The 20,441-nt window shown below is 40.6% G+C and overlaps 1 protein-coding gene across 1 annotated transcript in view; it reads left to right on the top strand.

Moving 5' to 3' along the window:
- LRPPRC (leucine rich pentatricopeptide repeat containing) overlaps window positions 1-20,441 on the top strand; it is a 177,873-nt gene that overhangs the window by 3,235 nt on the left and 154,197 nt on the right. The window contains exons 2-7 of the mRNA XM_061625407.1: window positions 10,941-11,143; window positions 15,636-15,758; window positions 16,710-16,831; window positions 16,926-16,984; window positions 18,568-18,654; window positions 19,340-19,466. Coding sequence (XP_061481391.1) covers window positions 10,941-11,143; window positions 15,636-15,758; window positions 16,710-16,831; window positions 16,926-16,984; window positions 18,568-18,654; window positions 19,340-19,466 — 721 coding nt within the window. The remainder of the gene's footprint in view (window positions 1-10,940; window positions 11,144-15,635; window positions 15,759-16,709; window positions 16,832-16,925; window positions 16,985-18,567; window positions 18,655-19,339; window positions 19,467-20,441) is intronic.

Genomic DNA, 20,441 nt, shown 5'->3' with positions numbered 1-20,441 from the left:
CCCAAGGCTGCAGACCTGCTCCTTCAAGGAAAGAGCAACCTCATCTAGAACAGGCCTCCTTCCCACCTCCTAGACATGAGAACTCTGGACACATAACACTTCTGTCTTTTCAGAATTCAGCCTCAATTTATTGGCCCACATCCAATGCCTCCAAGAACTGGTTTAACACTTCAGTTGTCTCTTCTGATTCAGATTGAATAGAGAGGTAGAGGCGGGTGTCATCTGCATATTGATGGCACCTTGCTCCAGATCTACTGATGACAGCTCCTAGTGGTTTCCTTTAGATGTTAAATAGCATGGGGAACAAGATGAAACCCTGTGGAACATCACAGAATAATTCCCATGGTGCTGAACAGTAGCCTCCCATAATTAGTTTTTTGGAAGCAGCTCTGGAGGTATGAGTAGAACCGCTGAAACACAGTGCCCCCTACCCCACCTCCTTGAGACATTCCAGAAGGATATCATGGTCAACAGTATTAAAAGCTGTGGAGAGATCAAGGAGAACGAGTAGGGTCTCATTCCCCCTATCTCTCTCCTGACAAATGCTATCAACCAGGGCAGCCAAGGCAGGTTCAGTGCCATGGCCAGGCCTGAAGCCAGACTGGAGTGGATCCAAGCAATCAGTTTCCTCCAAGCATGCTTGAAGCTGGACTGCCACCACCTTCTCAAGCACCTTGCCCAAAAAGGGAATATTTGCCAATGGGTGATAGTTGTTTAACACTTCTGGGTCCAGGGATCTTTTCTTAAGGAGGGGACCTCCTTCAAGGCAGATGGTACCTTCCCTTCTGTCTCTGGATGCACAGAAACATGTTAGAATCATAATATAAGTTAAAGCTGCAGTAAATTTGTAAGCTGTCACGGAATCTCTTGAGTGGTTTGTAGTGTTTCCCCCCATTTCTTCTTAACGGTATTCTTCCTTGGTTTAACTTGTGATGTGTGGCTTTCTACAAAGCCTTAAGGTACTGTAAAGTCAAATGTGATATGAGTCCCAGAATGGGGAATCTGTGACTTTCTGAATGTTGCTGGACTACAATTCCCATAATCCCTGGCAATTGTCCATGCTGGCTGGGACTGATGGGAGTCCAACAACGTATGGAAGGCCGCAGGTTCCCCACCCCTGACTAATCTGCAACTGTGAACAATAACTGCAATCCTGAGCACGCTTACTAGGGAGTAACTTCCCAGTTAGGCTTACTTCTGCAGAAACATACTAAGGTTTGCACTGTAGATTTCAACAAGTAATGTCTCAAAATACTGTTGTTGCAGATTTATTGATTTTACACTGTTTTTTATTGTATCACTGTATTTTATTAATTGTATTTTAATGATTTTGTACGTCGCCTAGAGTGGCCATTGGCCAGATAGGCGACACAGAAATTAAATTTATTATTATTTATTATTATAAAATTTGTTTTTGAGGTTAACAGGTAATATAATAAATACAGTAATGGTAAACAATCTTAGATACAATTTGGGTAACTGGTTTACATTGCAACAGTGGGCCTTCTAAACAGATTAGACTGTGATTTGGATTCTGCCATAGTCATCTATAGGACTGAGTATCATACATATCTAACACACGTTGAGAAAATAGTGATGAAAATCTCAGGTGTACGTGACTTGCTTCAGGATAATGAAGTGTAAATCCTACTGAGAGAAGACACTTACGAAAGGGATAGCACAATCGTACAAAGTGGTTTGTGAGATGGTGGTGCTAAACAGTACCTGTACTAGTTTGCCCTTCAAATGCTACATTTTATTTAAAATTTACCAGACTTCTTCACAATAGGAAATGATCACACGTATCTGCATAATCCTGAAAAAAAAACCCAGTTATTTCAATAAGTATGTGCCATTCATAGTTCACATGCCCTTCACATGAATTCACATGTATTTTTTTTTATTTGGGTATCGGTGCCAAAAGAACTATAAATTAAAAGATTCATCCTGCCAGCACATAAGCATGATTTACAGCCCAGTCCTATGTAGATTTACTCAAAGTAAGCCCCACTGTGTTCAGTAGGGCTTCTTCTTAGGTAGTTGTGTACAGCATCACAGCCTTCACCTCTCTTCCCAGATAATCTCATCTGATTTATGTTCAATGAAATTTCAGGTTCTACACTACAGACTTCAATTCCATCAAGTACCCCTACAGCCAAAGTAGCTGGAATATACCTTGTGTCAATAGCTTAAAAGGTTAACTAAATAGTTACTTGTGTAACACAAAATACATTAACAACAATTCATGGAAAACACTGAAAGCTATAATTGAACATTGCTAGAGCTGTTAAAATATATGCACTTAAACTAAATGGGAAAATGAAAATATATTTTATTCATAATCCACCAGAGCATAGTTATGTAGTTCAAATAGGCTGTGATGAAAACTTTAAAATCATAGATCCAGGCTACTGTGAGTTGTGAGTGAGAAACCTGTAATCTTGGTAACCTGCCCTGGGACCTTTGGGTGAAAGGTAGGTTATAAATGTTTAATAATATAATACCAGTCTAATCCAAAAGAGACTGTTGAAGCAATCCATACCCCCTTTGTGCTCGGCTGGGATGGATTGGGTGGAGGTGTCCCTCCACACAGCCCTCTTGGCCTCTGCTTGTGGAGTGGCATGAGCATCACTCCGCTGGCACGGAACTCCTCCTCCCTCCCACTGAATGGGGTGGGGTGGGGCTGGGCTGGTTTGAGATCCTTTGGTTCTTGAGTTGGCCCTGTTGCTGTTGCACTGGGACTGATTGCTGTGTCAGCTCCAGGGTGCCTTCTTCCACCCTGGACATAAAATGGGGCTCTGGCATGCTACTCATGAGCAATGAAAAAAATGAGAAAAAATTAGTGCTGCTTATTTTTTTATATACTTTTGCAAAAAAAGATTCATTATTTTTAAAAGTTAAGAACATAAGAACCTGCTGGATCAGGCCAGTGGCCCATCTAGTGCAGCATCCTGTTCTCACAGTGGCCAACCAGGTGCCTGGGGGAAGCCCGCAAGCAAGTTATGTCCTACTTTATCTTCCAAGATAGCTCAGAGTGACTAGAAACAGCATAAATAATTAAAACAATAAACATCAACCATGCCAATAAGTCTATACAATAATTTGTGGCACACTGATGGTCTAAGCAAGAAAAAGAGAACCAATTTTTCTAACTTGGAAAAATTCCCCACTTGATTGCCTGAAGTTTATGTTCTTACTTGCCATAGGTGCCAAGGAGGATAACTGTTTACAGGTTCAGTAATAATGCTTGATAAAAAATGATGTTCTCATTGAGAACTTGGATGATAATGAAATGGGGGGGGAAGCATGTGTGTGGGTAAGAATCAGAATAGTTTGCTAAACATCTTACTAAATATTGAAGAGAGGAGGCTCTCAAACATGCAATTGATAAATCTCCCAATAGCAGCAAACATCTGGGCAGCTATATCCAGAATTCAGTAGTGACCATAAGTAGATGCATAAGCTGTTTGCAGTTCAGATTAGAGTTCACAGACATCAGGTCAGGGGCTTTTGCTGCTTGCATTCCATCCATTTTGGGCTTCTAGATCTGCCTGTTACACAATTGTGGCATGTGGTGCCTACGGAGCTTCGGTATGAAAAACAAAAAAAGTTACCAGTAGAGGTAGCAGTGCCCATTGCACAACAGAACTGTGTCAATCTGGGCTACCTTTATAGTTACTGTAATGGGACCTCTCTCAAATTCAATACACACCTAATACTCAGAACACTCCATTTTGAATGATGCACTTTTAAAATTCCTGTTTGCAAAATAATAAATTCAGACAATGTAGTTGGCAAAATATAAATGAGATGATGAACCTTTTTGATGTCAAAGTTCATAGAATTAGTCACCTGAAACAGCTGACCACTCACTAGATTTAAGGTGTGAAATCGTTCTTTTGCATCCTATTTGACTTCTCACCTTTATGCAGAACATTGGAAGTTTCCTTATACTGAGTTAGACTAATGGTCCATCTAGCTCACTGTTGTCTACAGTGATTGTGGCCGCTCTCCAGGGTTTCAGGAAGGGGTCTGTGCCAGCCCTACCTGGAGATGCTAGTGATTGAACGGGATGTTTTGCTTGCAAAGCAGAGGCTCTACCTCTGAGCTGTGTTCCTTCCTCAACTTACAGGCAACATTAATTATGTGGATTTAGTTAATATTTCTGTTCTAATATTTCTGTCAAATCTAATTTTCTTAAATTTATTTTTTTGTATTTCTTGACATCTTCACACTTAAATAAAGCCATTTAACTCAAGGATGAACTCTCTGAAACATAGGTACTGTTTTTGTACATCTTTCTTGAAACCATGAGCACAATTGAGGGGGAAAAAGTTAGGCCTGTTTGAACAGTGCCTCTTTCTCTGTTCTGCACGAAGTTGCTAAGACATCAGTCTTGAGTTTACTTGTAAAGTAAACTTTTAGTGTGGTTGTAAACTTTTAGTGTGGCTAGTTGTTCATTCCTATTTTTATAAGCCACGAGAGCAGACTCATCGAGAAACATCTAGGTTCCTCTAGTCCAGTTGTCTTCAGCTTTTTCAAACCTGGGACCCACCTTTAACCCAAACATGCATTTTTTTGGGGGGGGGCTATTTCATAATCCCTCCCAGGTGTTTGTATTATGGTAGTGCTGCTGTTGAGACCCTCAGATCAGGCTGCAGTCTGGAAGTGGGCTATGATCCGGCAGTTGAAGACAATGTCCTAGCCCAGTGCTTCCCCAACTTTTTCTCCTACTGACCACTTGAAAATTGCTGAGGGTCTTGGCGAACCATGTAATGATTTTTTTCTGCCTGTTACAGCAATTGTAATGCACTGTGCTAGATCGCTGCATTATTTTTAATTGCATTTTTATAGACACTCCATGAACCACCTAAATAAAGCTCATGGACCACTGGTGGTCCATAGACCATAGTTTGTGAATTCCTCTTCTAGATGATTGTCCGAGTTCTTAGTATAACTTGAAACTCAAGAGCTTGTACCAAAGTATGCTGGGTCTAGAGCTAATACTGCTTCAGCTTCTTTTCAGTTAGCCAGAATTATCCCGGCTGAATGTGTTTTGCTTGTACTTCTGCTAAGGAGGCACAGTTTGATTTCTGCCTTTAGCACACATATGAGTCTCGTAATCACATTTCACAATATTATGAGCTTTACATTCCTGCCTTAATGCTGCTATAGTTATATAAAGCTTAAAAATAACGTGTTGCTTTTTGTTTGCATATTTATAGTTATTTAAATAAATATGAACTTGGTGGTTTCTTTTGTTATTCAAAGCAACATGCAACAAGCCTTTTATTTCCATATTTCTCTCTGTCTCTTTAGCTAAGCTAGTCTTCCCCAATCTAGTGTCCTTCAGATGTTTTGGACTAAAACTTGCATAGGAGCAGCTGGCACTGCCATGTTAGCTTGGACTGATGAGAGTTGTATTCCAAGACATCTGGAGGGCACCAGGTTAGGGATGGTTGGGATAAGCCAGGTGTGGGAACCTTTGGCCCTCCAGATTTTGTCAAAATATAACAGCCCCAGCAAACATGGCAGGATGATAGGAGTTGTAGTTCAAAAACGTTTGGAGGGCCAAAGCTTCCCCACACCTGGGATAAGCTATAGAAAAGCTATCTCGCAAACAGGAAGGATACAGGATAGGAAAGATGGGAATAGATCTTTAAACATGGGCTAGATCTGTATTCCACATATTCCATGTTCCTGAATAATTAATACTTATTAAAGTCCTGCCCCATAATTATAGTGGTGGGCATGGATGACTGCTACAGAGAGCTGATTAGAAGAAAAGATGGATAAAAGTGTAAAGTAAAATTAGTGTCTCAGCAGGTGATGTTTGTTTGTTTATATCCCGCCCTTCCTCCCAGTAGGAGCCCAGGGTGGCAAGTTAACTTGCATCCTGTAAATTATCAATTTTTATGCCAAGTTTGGTCCTGGTAATAAATACTAAATAGCTACCTGCCTCCCCCTCCCGGTGGCCTTTCTAATCAGATTTACCATTATGACTGGGATTGTCAATTTGAAGAGCTGTATTATTAAATATATTATTAAAAGCATTTGTTAGCAGCCTTTCTAGGGCTAAAACAGCTTACATTAACAGTTTAAACAAACTTTTTTTAAAAAAACCACAAACACCTTAAACTCAGAAGTACCACCAAAAAACCCCAAACCAATGTACCTAACAGTCTTGCAAAAAGTTTGATAGATAACATGTATTTTTCCGGCAGTGGAGGAGGGGATCCATAGATGGCTGTTCTTCCCACTCCTCTAGACAAGAGCAATAAGATTTGAACATGTGACTAGCTGTAGGACAGCAGCTCCTCCCTTTCAGTTCCTTTTCCTGGCAGTATGAAAAACCCAGAAAAAAGGGAAGCTACACACCTTGGTGGAGTGGGGATCACTCCACGGCTTTGATGTAACTGATGTAGAAGCCTTGCTTTCAGCCATAGTTGTTCTCACTTCTCATGGAATTGGCAGTTAACCATGTTCTGATTTGACTGTCAGGAGGCTAACTCCAAGATGTATGTACAAGGAGGTGGTATCTCTAAGATGTATGGGGCCAAAACTGAAGGGTGTGTAGATACTACATGAAGGACCATCTTTTTCCAAAACACAAAACGGGGAAGGAGCTTTGCACTCTTGTGTAGGAAGCATTTTTCATAACCTTGGAGTCACTGCTGTGAAGTCCCTGCCTATCTAGATTCCCTTATCCCTATTAGTAGATACTCCAGGCAGGGTCTCCTTGCATTATCTCACTGGATGTTGTATTAATTAATTAATTATCCCCATAACTCCCCAATAACAAAGTGGTTTACAGTAAATATTTACAATAACAATAAATACATTAAAATATACTTATGAACCATAAAGCGATGTAACACAGTGTAAAACTCCAGCAGCAGAGAATAAAAGCAATAACAAAATTTTGAAGCAACATCAACAATGTTATAAAACAATTTTAAAATGAAAAATCCGAGGGTTGAATCCAGTGGATGTCTCCATTAGCCCCTCTCTCTGGGTCCCCCCCAATCTGGTCTAGAGGTTTGGAGGATCCTCCAGAACAGCATGGGAGGTGGCATGAGAAGCTGCAAGAACAAGGGTGAATGATGGGAACTCCTCTTCCAATAGGAGAGGCCTCCACTGGATCAAAGTCTCTTCTCTGAATGGAGGGACACAAGTAGATTCAATCCCAAGGCTTTAAAATTTTACAAGTTTAAAATCCTGTAGTGAAAAAAATCACCTAGTACTGAAAAGACCACAAAGAAGTCACCTGGCAAGCCTCTCTGGGGAGAGCATTCCAAAGCTGGATGGCCACTACTGAAAATGCCCTCTAATGAGTAGCCACCCTCTGCATCTCACTTGGCAAGGGCATCTGGAGAAGGGACTTCAAAGATGAACCCAAGGTCTGAACAGCTACATTATTATTATTATTTATTAAATTTATATCCCGCCCTGCCTCCCAGTAGCAGCCCAGGGCAGCAAACAAAAACAGTAAAAACATTCTAAAACTTCATAAAAACAGACTTTAAAATACATTAAAACAAAACATTTTTAAAAAACATATTCAAACAAAACGTCATTAAAAAACATCTTTTAAAAAGCTTTTAAAAAACCTTAAAAAGCACTTCCAGCACAGATACAGACTGGGATAAGGTCTCTACTTAAAAGGTTTGTTGAAGGAGGAAGGTCTTCAATAGCGCCAAAAAGATAACAGAGATGGTGCCTGTCTAATATTTAAAGGGAGGGAATTCCAAAGGGTAGATGCCACAACACTACAGGTTCGCTTCATATGTTGTGTGGAACAGACCTCCTGATAAGATGGTATCTGCAGGAGGCTCTCACTTGCAGAGCGCAGTGATCGACTGGGCATATAAGGGGTAAGACGATATTTCAGGTATCCTGGTCCCAAGCTGTATAGGGCTTTGTACACCAAAACCAGAACCTTGAACATAGCCCAGTAGGTAATGGGCAGCCAGCTACATGTCAGAAAATGTTATTCTTCACATATCCTAACCCCAAGGTTTTAAAGATTATGATTTATCCCTTCAAGTAATGCTAAAAATTAACGTATTACAGTTTGAGACACAGGATACCTGTTTTCTGTTAATCCAGTATTAATAATTTTCAGAATTTATCCACTCTTTTTCTTCCAAGCATGATTACAAACTTGTGTCAGCCCCAGTGTTGAAAAGGAGAGACCATAACTGAGTCATAAATGATTGCTAATATTTCATAGCTCTGGAGCAGGGAACCCCTGGATCATGCATAATACAATTCATGACTTGTAGTGCAATCCTGTACACACACACTGGAGTGTAAGAATGAGTTCAGTGGGGTGTCTGAATAGATACAAGATTGCACTGTTAAAGTCTTGAGTTATTTGTAAACTGTAACAAGCATTACTAATAGGTCAGAGAAAACAATATGTAATAATGAAGTGAAGAAAATATCCAAGTTGTAGCTGAATAGGTACATTTCTGTTTTTGGAACGGATTCATTTTACTGAAACCAATCTGCTTTTACAGAAACAAATGTCCAAGTTGTCTTACCGTTACTATTTGACATCAAAAAGCTTGATCTAGGATAAACTCATGCTTTTGTAGAAAATGAGACTGTTTGCACTATACATTTAAAGCACTATCATACCACTTTAACAGTCATGGTTTCCCCTGAAGAATCCTGGCAACTGTAGTAATGATAGTTTGTTAGGAGACCCCTATTCCCCTTACAGAGCTACAGTTCCCAGAGTGGTTTAACAATCAATCCCTATTCACAGAGAATTCTGCGCAGCTAAAAGTCCTTGTGCTAGCAGAACTGTTTAGTTGGATACCACCCATAGAAATGATTGCATTCATTGTTGGAGCCTGTTGAACTCTTTCTGTACATTTGGGAGAGACCCCATAGGTCTCCCACAGAAATCTGTATTGTTTCTTGTCAAACCAAATGAATGTGTTCACACAAAACAATAAACCATCATTTAGTACTACATTGATATGCCTGAATGAGCTCAATTAAAACATTGGTCTTGCATGCTCCCTCCTCCCTTATTGATTGATTGATTGATTGCACTTGTATACCGCCCCATAGCCGAAGCTCTCTGGGCGGTTTACAGCAATCAAAAACATTAAAACAAATACACAATTTAAAAACATATTTTAAAAACAATTTAAAATACAATTTTAAAATTCAAAACAATATAAAAACAATTTAATAACACATGCTAAAATGCCTGTGAGAAGAGGAAAATCTTGACCTGGTGCCGAAAAGATAACAGTGTTGGCACCAGGTGCACCTCATCAGGGAGATCATTCCATAATTTGGGGGCCACCACTGAGAAGGCCTTCTCCCTTGTTGCCACCCTCCCATCTTCCCTTCGAGTAGGCACCCGGAGGAGGGCCTTTGATCTTGAACGTAGTGTATGGGTGGGTTCGTATCGGGAGAGGCGTTCCATCAGGTATTGTGGTCTCAAGCCGTGTAAGTCTTTATAGGTCAAAACCAGCACCTTGAGTCGAGCTCGGAAACATACAGGCAGCCAATGCAAGCGGGCCAGAATTGGTTTTATATGTTCGAACCGTCTGGTCCCTGTTACCAATCTGGCCGCTGCATTTTGCACACAGCTTGCGCACAGCTGTGTGGAGTTTAACGTTACACAATTTTACATTCAAACTCTGTTAAGTTTTATAAGCCACTTCCAAACCAGGGATTATGAACCTGGCTTGTTAAACTAACCAGACTTTGTTTTAAACCAGGATTCCTTGTTTGAAGGTAACCTTAACAAGGATTCTGCAAAACCAAAGCTAAACTCTGTTGAAGTACTGCTCCCAACTGCAGGAGGAGATGGGAGAGGGGAGTGTGCAGCACTCTGTTCGGGCTCATTCAGGCACATCCATGTTGTGCTAAGCCATGCTTTAGCATTAAGTGTAAATGCAGCCAGTGACATGGAGTCACATTTCTCCATAGCTCTCTTCATAGGCCGGGGAACCTAAGGCCTGGAGCCCAAATGCAGGCCTCCAGGACTTCCTGTCTAGCCCTTTGGACTTCCACCCCAGCCATATACCTCACTGGCCTTGCTTCTCACCCTCCTTGAGTGTTTTTTTGTGTGGCTGAAATGTGTCCTTGAACTCTGATAACACTTGCTTGGATGGAGGATAGAGAGGAGCATGCAAGTCTTTGTAGAGACTAGCCTACTGTACAAAGGGGAATTTACATTCATTGCACTGTCCACTTTTGCCTCTGTCCCCACCCACCACTGGCAGGTGGCCCCCAGAGGATTGCCAAGAAGGGAATTGGGCCCTCGGGCTGAGAGAGATTCTCCTGCTTTACATAGACTAAAGCAGTAGGTATGTTTTAGCGATAAGATGATTGTCCTCTATCCGTCAGGCCCCCCTGTATTCCTTCCCTCCTCCTCCTCTCCACAGCCCCTTTGGCATCAAGTGCCACAATGTCCACTTATTACCTGGCAGCTGGGTCTATATCTAACCTAAGCTCTTCTCCGTGCATTGGGGAGTAGTTGCTTGATAATACATTGTGTATAAGCTGTGTACAATACTGTTCTTCACACTTTTTTCTTTAATCATATGAAGTATTTCTTCTCTGGCCATCTTCCTTCTCTCAGTACTCTTCAAAAAGATGACGACTAGTTCTTGTTCTTTCTTACCCTTGTAGCTCTTTATTGGTTTGCTTCAGCTGTGAATGCTCAGCAAAATGAAGACTCAGGAATAGCAGTTACTTGTCCTCAAAGGGGGGGGGGCTTTATTTGGAGTGTGTATGTGTGTGTGTGGGACAAATCTTATTTATTATTTGATTTACATCCCGCCCTTCCTCCCAGTAGGAGCCCTGGGCAGCAATCTTGATATCTTGTTTTTCTGCTTATCTACAGTTAGTCCTAAAAAAAGCAGTATCTCACCCGGTTTTAGTAGTATTTGTTTTGTTTTGCTTTGCAGGCACCTGATCTACCAAGCGAGGCTCTCTACAGTTGCAACCCAAGAGAAGGGAGAAGTTGACGAACAACCCCCTCCAGCTAATCGAGACAAACAAGCACAGTATTTTGATTGGGCCTTGAATAAACTGGATAATTCTATCAGAAGAACTGGGCGCATTACTAAAAACCTTTTATTAAAGATATTTAATGATGCATGCAGAGGAGGTAGAGAGTTACCTTCTTCCTTAATGTTAAATTGATTTAACCAGTTTTTACTAAATAACATGGGTATCACTTATATTTTGTTTTTTAAATTTGTAATTATTATTGAATGCTGTGTTAAAAACATTTCATAATAGTTACAGCATTTTTATTTGCACTGTCTAGCAGTTTAGTGGCTGCACTGAGAACTTTAATTCTGTTTATTGGAGTTACAGACTGATTTAGTTGTAGGGCCACAAACTTTATAACAGTATTTGTGTTTTAACTTGCATTGAAACTAAGCTCCGAATTTCACATGGCGTTAGTTCCATGTTTAAATAAAAGTCCTTAACCCGGCTGCTTTTATTTTGGCTCCAGTCTGGAATGTGCTCCTGATCTGGATTGGGGCCCTATGCAAGTTTTCTGCTGCTTTCTCTCCAAAATAAAAGCAGATGGCTTAAGCACGCTTGTTTAAACAGGTGGAGAAGGACCGCAGCTCAATGGTAGAGCACATGTATTGCATGCAAAGGGTTCCAAGTTCAATCTTTGACATCTCCAGACTTCAGGCAGGTCTGGGAATAATTCCTTTCTAAAATCCTGGAGAATTGTTGCCAGTCATTGTTGCCAATCTTGAGCCCAATGAACCAATGCTCTGACTTGGTATAATGACAGAAACAACAAGGGAAAAAAGCACCAAACGATCAAAAAGAAGAGAGACAGGCTCTGGTGCTGGTTGTAGATATTTTGAAATGCTCTACGCGTTCCAGAAATGCTTTCCTTCCTCAGGAGCTGTGGAGCTATATTTCCTTGGCTCTATCGAAGCAATGGGGCTTTAGTGTAGAATTTTCATTGCTTCGATAGAGCCAAGGAAATATAGCTCCACAGCTCCAAGGAAGGAAAGCATTTCCGGAATGCATAGAGCATTTCAGTAAATGTACAACCAGCACCAGAGCCTGTCTCTCTTCTTTCTGACTTGGTATAAGGCAGCTTCTTTGTGTTCCTGTATAGTTTGGTCTAATTAAGCTTACTGCCTTCAAGTGCAAACTTGCGCCTTGCCCCCATAAAGCCCTCTTATAGTCATTCCCCACCCTCTAGCTCCTTTTCGCACAATGTGCTGTGGCTCAGCAGGGTTGTTTTTAACTGTAGGCTCCTCCTGTGTTTTAAGCATTAGCATCCAACCCCTTGTTTTTTCCCAGGGTACTGGAGTAGTATACTCCTTGCAAAAGCAGGAATAAAGAGCTGGCATTCAGATAGTAAGATCCCAGAGGGCCCTGCAGTGGCCCTGCCAAATTGCAGTGCACTCTAAATGGCAGCAGCACACCATACACAAAGGGACCCTGCTCTCCATGAGTACAGGGTTGCACCCTTACTTACCACTCAGTTTTGCTTATACTAGCCTCAACCCAGCTCCAGCAAAAGCAGGTGAAGTGGTGCTTTTCCTGCCCTCCCAACCATGGCATTGTTACTGCTTGCTGGGACTTTATGGGAGCAAGACAGGGTGATGATGAGGTTGGGCTTTGTGGACACACTGGTGGGAGCACCAAATTGGTTCTCCCAGTGCACCCACATGGCTTCTATGTCATCTTCATTGTCCCGTAAGCTGCAGTGAGTCTCTGTTGCGAGGTGAGGGATGCTACCAACCCACCAAGCTGTCTGCTGCTTAACCACAGGCAAGTTACAAGTTACATGTAAAGGCTGGTAGTCCTATATGAGGGGTACTCAGGCCATGTACAACAAAAGGTGCATCCTGTTTAGTGGGGTCTGAATGAGCCCTACTGTGGTGGGGGTACAGATGCATATCTGACAGCTATGTTGATGGAAAGCCATTTCCATTTACTGATCTTAGTGGATTGGGTCAAGTAGCTCTTGGAAATGTGCATTGCTGTTTTTTAAGCTCTTTCAAGAAGTAAGCAGAGTGGAAAAAGAAAAATGAATAGGGCCTATTTAAATGGATGTTAAATTTGTTGAGGTTTTATAGCCAATAAAGTTTCCAAACCATAGAAGTAGTTCTCATTTTTGTACCAAGAATATACATAGCTGTGGCTTGTTTGTTAGGCTGTGCCCCATTTCTGGTGAATGAAAAGTCCTGTATAGGATGGCATGAGTTGAAATAACCGACATGCAGTTATCCAGTGTCCCCTTTTCCCCATAAGTAGCAAGATAAATGTCTCTTTTTAAAAAAGATGCTTCTCTTCCCTTTCTCCTTATCAGTAGGGCCACTATGCGTTTTACTTTTTCAACATGGGAATAATTTCTGCATAGGAAAGTGTATGTACAGTATAAAGTTTGAAGTGCACCATGCTTTCCACGTGAGCTTGTGCGTCTGTCTCTTACCTCAGCCATTGTTGCTTAAACATGCTTAAGACATAGATTTCTGTGTCATGGCTAATCTGACAAAATTTCTTTGTTGAGATTTCATCTGTTTGCACATTACAAAGTTTTAAATATGCCACCATCACATTTTGGAGACATATTTCTGGTAGCGTTATCCCTAACCCTGCAAAGAATCCATGTATTTGGTTGCCACATTGCCAGTTGTTGACAGTCCCTTCGGTGACTGTCCTTTCTCCCCAAATTCTCCATGAATTGCAGTGAACTCAGTGCAAAGTGTAACAAGATCATTGCTTCTGCTCTCCTGGCAAGGAGGGGGCACCATTGTGTGCTTGCAGGGTAAGGGGCTTATCTCTCGTCTTATACCATGCTTTGGAAAAGAAAACAGTTCTCCTTACTGTGTGGCCTTCCCCCAACTCCTAGTGTGACATGCGGGAGAAATTACTGTGCAGCAGGCATGGGAGGTCAATGGCAACTAGAAACGGTGGCTGTAACTAAACCAAGCGAAAAGTTGTGTACTCCCCTGCACCTGGTGTTATGGAGTCCAACTTTTATTCTTTTCTGACGCATATATTCAGTCAGCAGATGGTGATTAACTAATCTTTTTAAGGTGACAAGTGGATTAGGCAGCACGAATAGGAAGTATATAGTTAAAGCTTTCATTCATTTCAGCTTTCAGTGAGGATTTTTAAAGTTTTCTAGCAGCTCCCCATAAAAGTGGCATTTGTAGGTTGTTTGGGTATGGCTGCTCTGTCAGCTTGGCAAGCTGTTCAGCATTCTTGAATGGCAGCTGTGGGGAATGTTTGGCCCTCCACATATTTAATGAACTACAAATCCCATCAAAAGAATTGCTAATAGCAAGGGATGATGGGAGTTTTAGTTCAGCAACATCTGGAGGGTCAAAGGTTCCCTACACTTGTTGAGTGGAGCTCTGCTTTCTTTCCCTGCTGTGCTTCCAGTGATGAGTATATATATTGTGCATAGATATTAACATTAACAATTTTGTGGTTATAGTCATGTCTGCACTGCTTATTATTCATCCTGGCAGTTAGGTTGCTTAAAGCACAATTTTGTTTGGTGAGCCGCTCCCTTGTACCCAAATCTGATGTGCATTTTTAACTTTCCAGTGCAGTTGCTTTCATCATTGGGGTTTCATTGGGATGCTTTGCATGTGCATTTAATTTCCCTGAAAAATGTGAATTCGTGCATTCATGTAATACTAAGTCCTTCATAAATATGCTGCAAATGTCTTCATTTATTCCAGGAGAAACCCGTGTGTACGTATACACGTTGGCACTTGCAGACAAAACAGGCTCAGCTGCATCTACTTGGCACTGAAGCTCACGTGGCTTGGTCCATACACAGTAGCCATGCTAATAAAGTTTTGCATTTAAGCTGGCTTTCTGTCTGTGCATATTTGTATTGTAGGATGTAGTTGCTCCATTTCAGTATACCAACAGGGGTCTTTTCTGCACGTCAAACCCTTTTAACAATAGCTTGAGAGATATTAGTAAAAACATAATGGGTTGGTTGTATTCACCATAAGTCATACTTTAAATAGACCCATTGAAATTTATCTAACGAAGGTACATGGGTGAACACTGAGTAGAGCTTTGTTCAACACAACCAAATACCTCTAACTCTGAAGTATCTAGGCAAACATGTTAGTAAATGCGTGAATGTGCAAATACTTCCTATCTGCCAAGTGTTATACTTCAGCAGCAATCCTAAATGCACTTAACTAGAAAGTAAGCCCCATTGAGCATTGTGTGCCTTACTTCTGAGTAGACATGTGAAGACCCAGAAAAAGACCTTGGAAAATTTTGGGGAAAAAACCCTGGATTTCCCTCCCCCCCCAGTTTTTTTTTGGGGGGGGGGACTTTGGGGGAGAAAAATAAACAAAAAAGTCCCCCCTCCATTTTCTGTTTCCCCCAGTCTTTCAAATCTCTGCTTCTGAGTAGATATGTATAACACTGTGCTTTTAATTTCCTCTGTGTTGCAAAGCTTGACCTAAAATTCCTTTTGTTGGATATTGAGGAACAGTGTGGATAACTCTTAATCTAAGCTTTTTAAAGCTAACCATGATATTATTTTTATTGAGGTCTTAAGAGTTGAGGCTTCATGGCTTCTAGATTATGTAGTGATCTGTTCATGTTGCATTTCCCTATATCTTGTTCTAATTCAGGATATCAAAGTGGCAACCAGGCTCTGCTCTTGTTGAGAACCTGTGGTTCATTATTGCCTGAGCTGCATCCAGCTGAAAGAACAGAAATTGTCCATACCATATGGGCCAGGCTCAAAGCACTAGGTATTCTTTGTTTAAATCAAATAAACCATAGAAATGTTACCTTCCTGTGTGCTATGTTTTTCTTCTGTAGTAAATGTTAATGGAATTAAAATACTATTATATGCTAAACATCTAGCTGACATTCTTTAAATACCAGCAGATGCAACAATTCCAGGCCTGTGGTTCTCAGATTCTGAGAGCTATACTGACATCTAGGGGTATTAATATTACAACCATGCTTTATTTTTGTGAAATGAAGTCAGTTAATTTGTTTCTTAACATTTGTGAGAGAGACCTTAGTTCATTATCATTAATTTTTGCTTTGCTAAATTATTAGCTGGAATTCTGTACAATATCCCATACAGTATTGGGTATTTCTATTGATCCTGCTGGTAATAGTTCTTAATCCTTTGGTTAGAGAATAGATATTAAATGGGGATTGTTTTAAACATCAGTGTGGAACCACATAAACTTGGTTTAGTCTGGTTTGACACTATGTGAACAATATGTGTGCCTACATATCCTCTTCTCCACCATCCCTTGGATTCCCTCCCTTAAGTCTCAGCTGCAAACCATAGTTTGCTAATATTCCCAAATGGAAATAAAGTTAGGAAACCCACACAGGTGCAGAATTGATATTTTAATTATCTCAAGCATCTTAACGATCTTTGGTTTGGATGTGTGGGAATATTTTGTCAGAACTGACTTTAATGTCCATGCTTTCCAGCAGTGATAAACGTGTTAAAGATCTAAAATGCACTGTGATGGAAATACATCACAATGGGAGATACACTCTGCATAGTGGACTGTTAGAAGCAGCTGCCTATGTTTCCAGAAATAGGGTCTCACACTATATGTGTGTGTGTGTATATGTGTGTGTGTGTGTGCATGTGTATATTGCTATACTGATATTTGTGTTGAAACTATTTTATCATATTGAACTTTTTATTATACTGAAATATTCTTGTCTAGGTGTCGTGTATGATGTAAGCCATTATAATGCTTTGCTAAAGGTCTACCTTCAGAATGAACATACATTCTGTCCAACTGAATTCTTAACAAAAATGGAAGATGATAATGTTCAGCCTAATCGAGTACGTACTTCACAAAGGCATCTTTCTGCAACTTTCCACTCACCACCACTCAGTAAAAAAATAGCAAGTCTTATTTTAACCTTACGTTTTGCAGGTCACTTACCAGCGACTGATTGCTGCCTATTGCAACAAGGGTGATATTGACGGCGCCAGGTAATGGTTTGCATAAATGGGTCTAAATATTTTACAGCTGAAATGTGTCTTACAGCACAATCCTATATATGTTCACTCAGAAGTAAGTGCCATTGAGTTTAGTGCACTTATTGTCAGGTAAATGTGTATAGCAAGGGTGGGGAACCACTGTCCTAATTAGGCCTGCCTGGCCATTTTGGCCAAGCCATGCCCACCTACCAATTATCTGACAACATATGACATCAGGTATGGGCAGGTACAAAGGCAACTGGGCTGGGCCAAAAGGGACTGCTGAAGGCCTGATAGTCAGCTGATGGTCAGGATTTCAAAGTATTCTTGATGGCAGGTGATTGACAGGTGGGCAACCTCACCGAGTTGTCTGATTTGGCCCATGGGAAACACGGGGGATAAAGATTGGCCCAACAACCAGATCCAGTTCTTCACAAACAATGTGTGATATGCAATGTTTTTCATACTCCAAGTAGACCCATTGAAATAAATAAACTTAAGTAACTAGTCTGAGCATAAGTTAGCTGGACATCACCCAACAACCAAGCTTTCAATCACTCAAGACTTGCTATCATTCACAGTGCCTGTTATACTTGAAGCATCTAACATTGCTTACCAAATTTAATTGTGTGTGTGTGTTTTTTTAGGGTAAAACTGAAATATATAAATGGAATTAGGAAGAGGGGACATGTGCCAGTTTTGCAAAACATGTTTTAAAATATTGAATTAATTATCTTTTTACATTTAAAACTGAAAATTCCACGCTCTTAAATAGCACAGTATTACAAAACCTAAATAATTTTCATTTTTGTCAATTTTGTTTTGTTTTTAGTTTTATTTTAGCATATAGAGTAATACCTCAGTTAACGAAGTACATGCATTCCTGGACATTGCTGCTTTAACAGAAACTTTGGTACCAGAGGCAATAATAACATGGAAAGAACAGGGATAGGTTCCTACACCACAAAAAAAGAACAGTTCATCATATTTCAGCAAACTTTTTATTCAAAACCAGCAATACACACATCTGAAATGAAGCAACCAGGTCAGGTAAGCCATGTGTACAGACCACTTGAAGGCTTCTTCCAAAATGCATCCAGGGATGCCTACCTAGCCATTTTTCTTTTATCATGTAGCATCTTGCTATAGCAGTCTAAAGCTTTGAACACAGTTCTCTGTACACATGGGCAGGCAAGCAAGGGGCAGCCGCCACCACCACCATGTGCTTGGTCCCTCCCTCCCTCCCTCCCTCCCTCCCTCTCTTACACTCAAGGAGATGCATCTGCAGTAAACAGTGCTTCCAGGGTACCCGAAGCACTGCTTACTATGGAGGTGCCTGTGCCGCCTGGCAAGGAGTGCCATTCCAGCCACATATGAGAGACCTGCCTGCGACAGCCGCAATCCAATAGATGAGCCACATTCTGACTATGTCACAGTGTGTGCCCCCTGAACCCAAAAAAAGACTGTTAAAAGGAGCTCCTTTCCTGGAGGATTTGTTAACTGAGGTATTACTGTAGTGTTGTTTAGTATAAGGTTTGTTTGTTTTATTTATATTTTTCTAAAGAAAAATACAGCTGACTTCATTTTTCTTATAGCAAGATTCTTGGTTTTATGAAAAGCAAAGAGCTCCCAATCACAGAGTTTGTGTTCAGCGCCCTTGTGACCGGCCATGCAAGATCTGGGTAATTTATAGTTTTTAGTCGTCTTCTGCTTAAATTGATACTTCATTTGAATTAAATGAATACTTTTTGAAAAATAGTTTTCAAATTGTTACACCCTTCATATTGGTCTCCAGTACATATCTGATCCACAATTGAGATCCGATGCACATGTGCTAATGTGTGTGTGGATCTCTTGAATGCAAAAAGCTCTCGTTCATTTTAGAGGAGGGGTGCCTATTTTCATATGACAATTTTAGGATTTGTGGCTTTGGCTGATGTTCTGAGGCATACACTGAGGGCTTTGGAACCTGTGTACTGGCAACTTCAGTCTGATGGCAAGGGTTTATATTGGGCAGGGCTAGCCCAAAGCAGGCTTGATTGTTTACCAAGGTATTCAAACGTCTGGCCCTTTTATTGGGTTGAGTTAATAGGGGGGCAATTACTTTTTCACACAGGGGCATTGGGTGTTGCCTAACTTCTTTAATAAATAAATGAAATAAGTATCAAAATTTTGTTTGTCCAGTCAGCTTCCCTTTTCTCTATTATTAGTTTGTGCTTCAAGATCTGACAACATTCAGTGCCAAAAAAAAGCAACAACGCAGAAAATCAGACGGGGCAAATATGTTTTCACGTCACTGTATAAACAGGATATAACATTGTGTTTATTGCTATATTTAACATTCATTTTCCCCCTTGAACATTTCAGAGATATGGAGAATGCAGAAAATATCCTTTCTGTGATGAAAGATGCTGGAATTGAACCTGGTCCAGACACTTACATTGCGTTGTTGAAAGCATATGCTGAGAAAGGTGACATAAACAAAATAGAAGAGGTAATGCACATTGCTTGGAAAGCTGCGGCTCCGTCTAGAAAATATTTGATAGCAGCCATCAGTTTTCAGCAATGCTTTTTTCCATACTGCTAGGAGCTAATTCAACAGAAAATGTAATGCAGTGAAATTGTGCAGCAGTTGGTATTCTGTGGTAAGCTGAGAAAACAGTGGCTTGATCAAGGCTACCTAGTTGATTAGTGTGTTTGCACACACTGCAGAATGCTGCTAAATGTCTCCTGTGCGAATGAGGCACACTTGGTATCTGCGAGAAATCAAGTATTTAGTATGGCTGGTCCAGTTGTGTGGAATGCCCTTCTGAAGAAAATCTGCCAGGTATCCTCACTTCTTATTTTTAGACATCATTTGAAGATGACAAGCCTTTTCAGTTGAATGAATTGATGTGATTGGCCAGTTCCTTAAAAAGTTACTTAAAAGTGAATGACTGCTTATGAGCTCGTGAAATTTGTCAAATGATATTTTCTGCTTTTATGCTTTTTTATGTATGTTGTGATTTTATATTTGCTGTCTGCTTGCTTAGATGATCTCCTGAAATATCATATTGGACTCAGGGGTTTTTAGCTCCCCCTAGTGCTCTAAGGCAGGAACGCAGTTGCCTCACAGGAAACGTCCATGGTTCATATGAGAGATCTGAACATTTATTGAGATAGTGTTGGGAGAGACTGTGGCATTGCACATCTGAATTGAGTTATAATTATCATGGGATACAAAGTGTCATTTAACAGCCAGGTCTACAATCCAGTGAAACTGAACACCTTGTCAGTTCAAGCCTATTTTCCTCCTGTGGATTTAATGAGGACTACACTGTTTTAAATCTAAAAGGCCTTCAGTTAAGCAGAACTGTAGATTTTACTGTTGATCCTAAACTGCAAAAAACAATACTCCTAGTCTTTACAACAAGAACATATGACTTAGAACTGATTCTAATGCTTTTGAAGTGGCTTTTTCTCTGGAGTG

This window comes from Rhineura floridana, chromosome 4 (assembly GCF_030035675.1).
Source record: "Rhineura floridana isolate rRhiFlo1 chromosome 4, rRhiFlo1.hap2, whole genome shotgun sequence".
NCBI classification, from domain to species: domain Eukaryota; kingdom Metazoa; phylum Chordata; class Lepidosauria; order Squamata; family Rhineuridae; genus Rhineura; species Rhineura floridana.
Note: the sequence above shows the minus strand (reverse complement) of the source record. Positions and strands in the feature narration are given on the sequence as shown.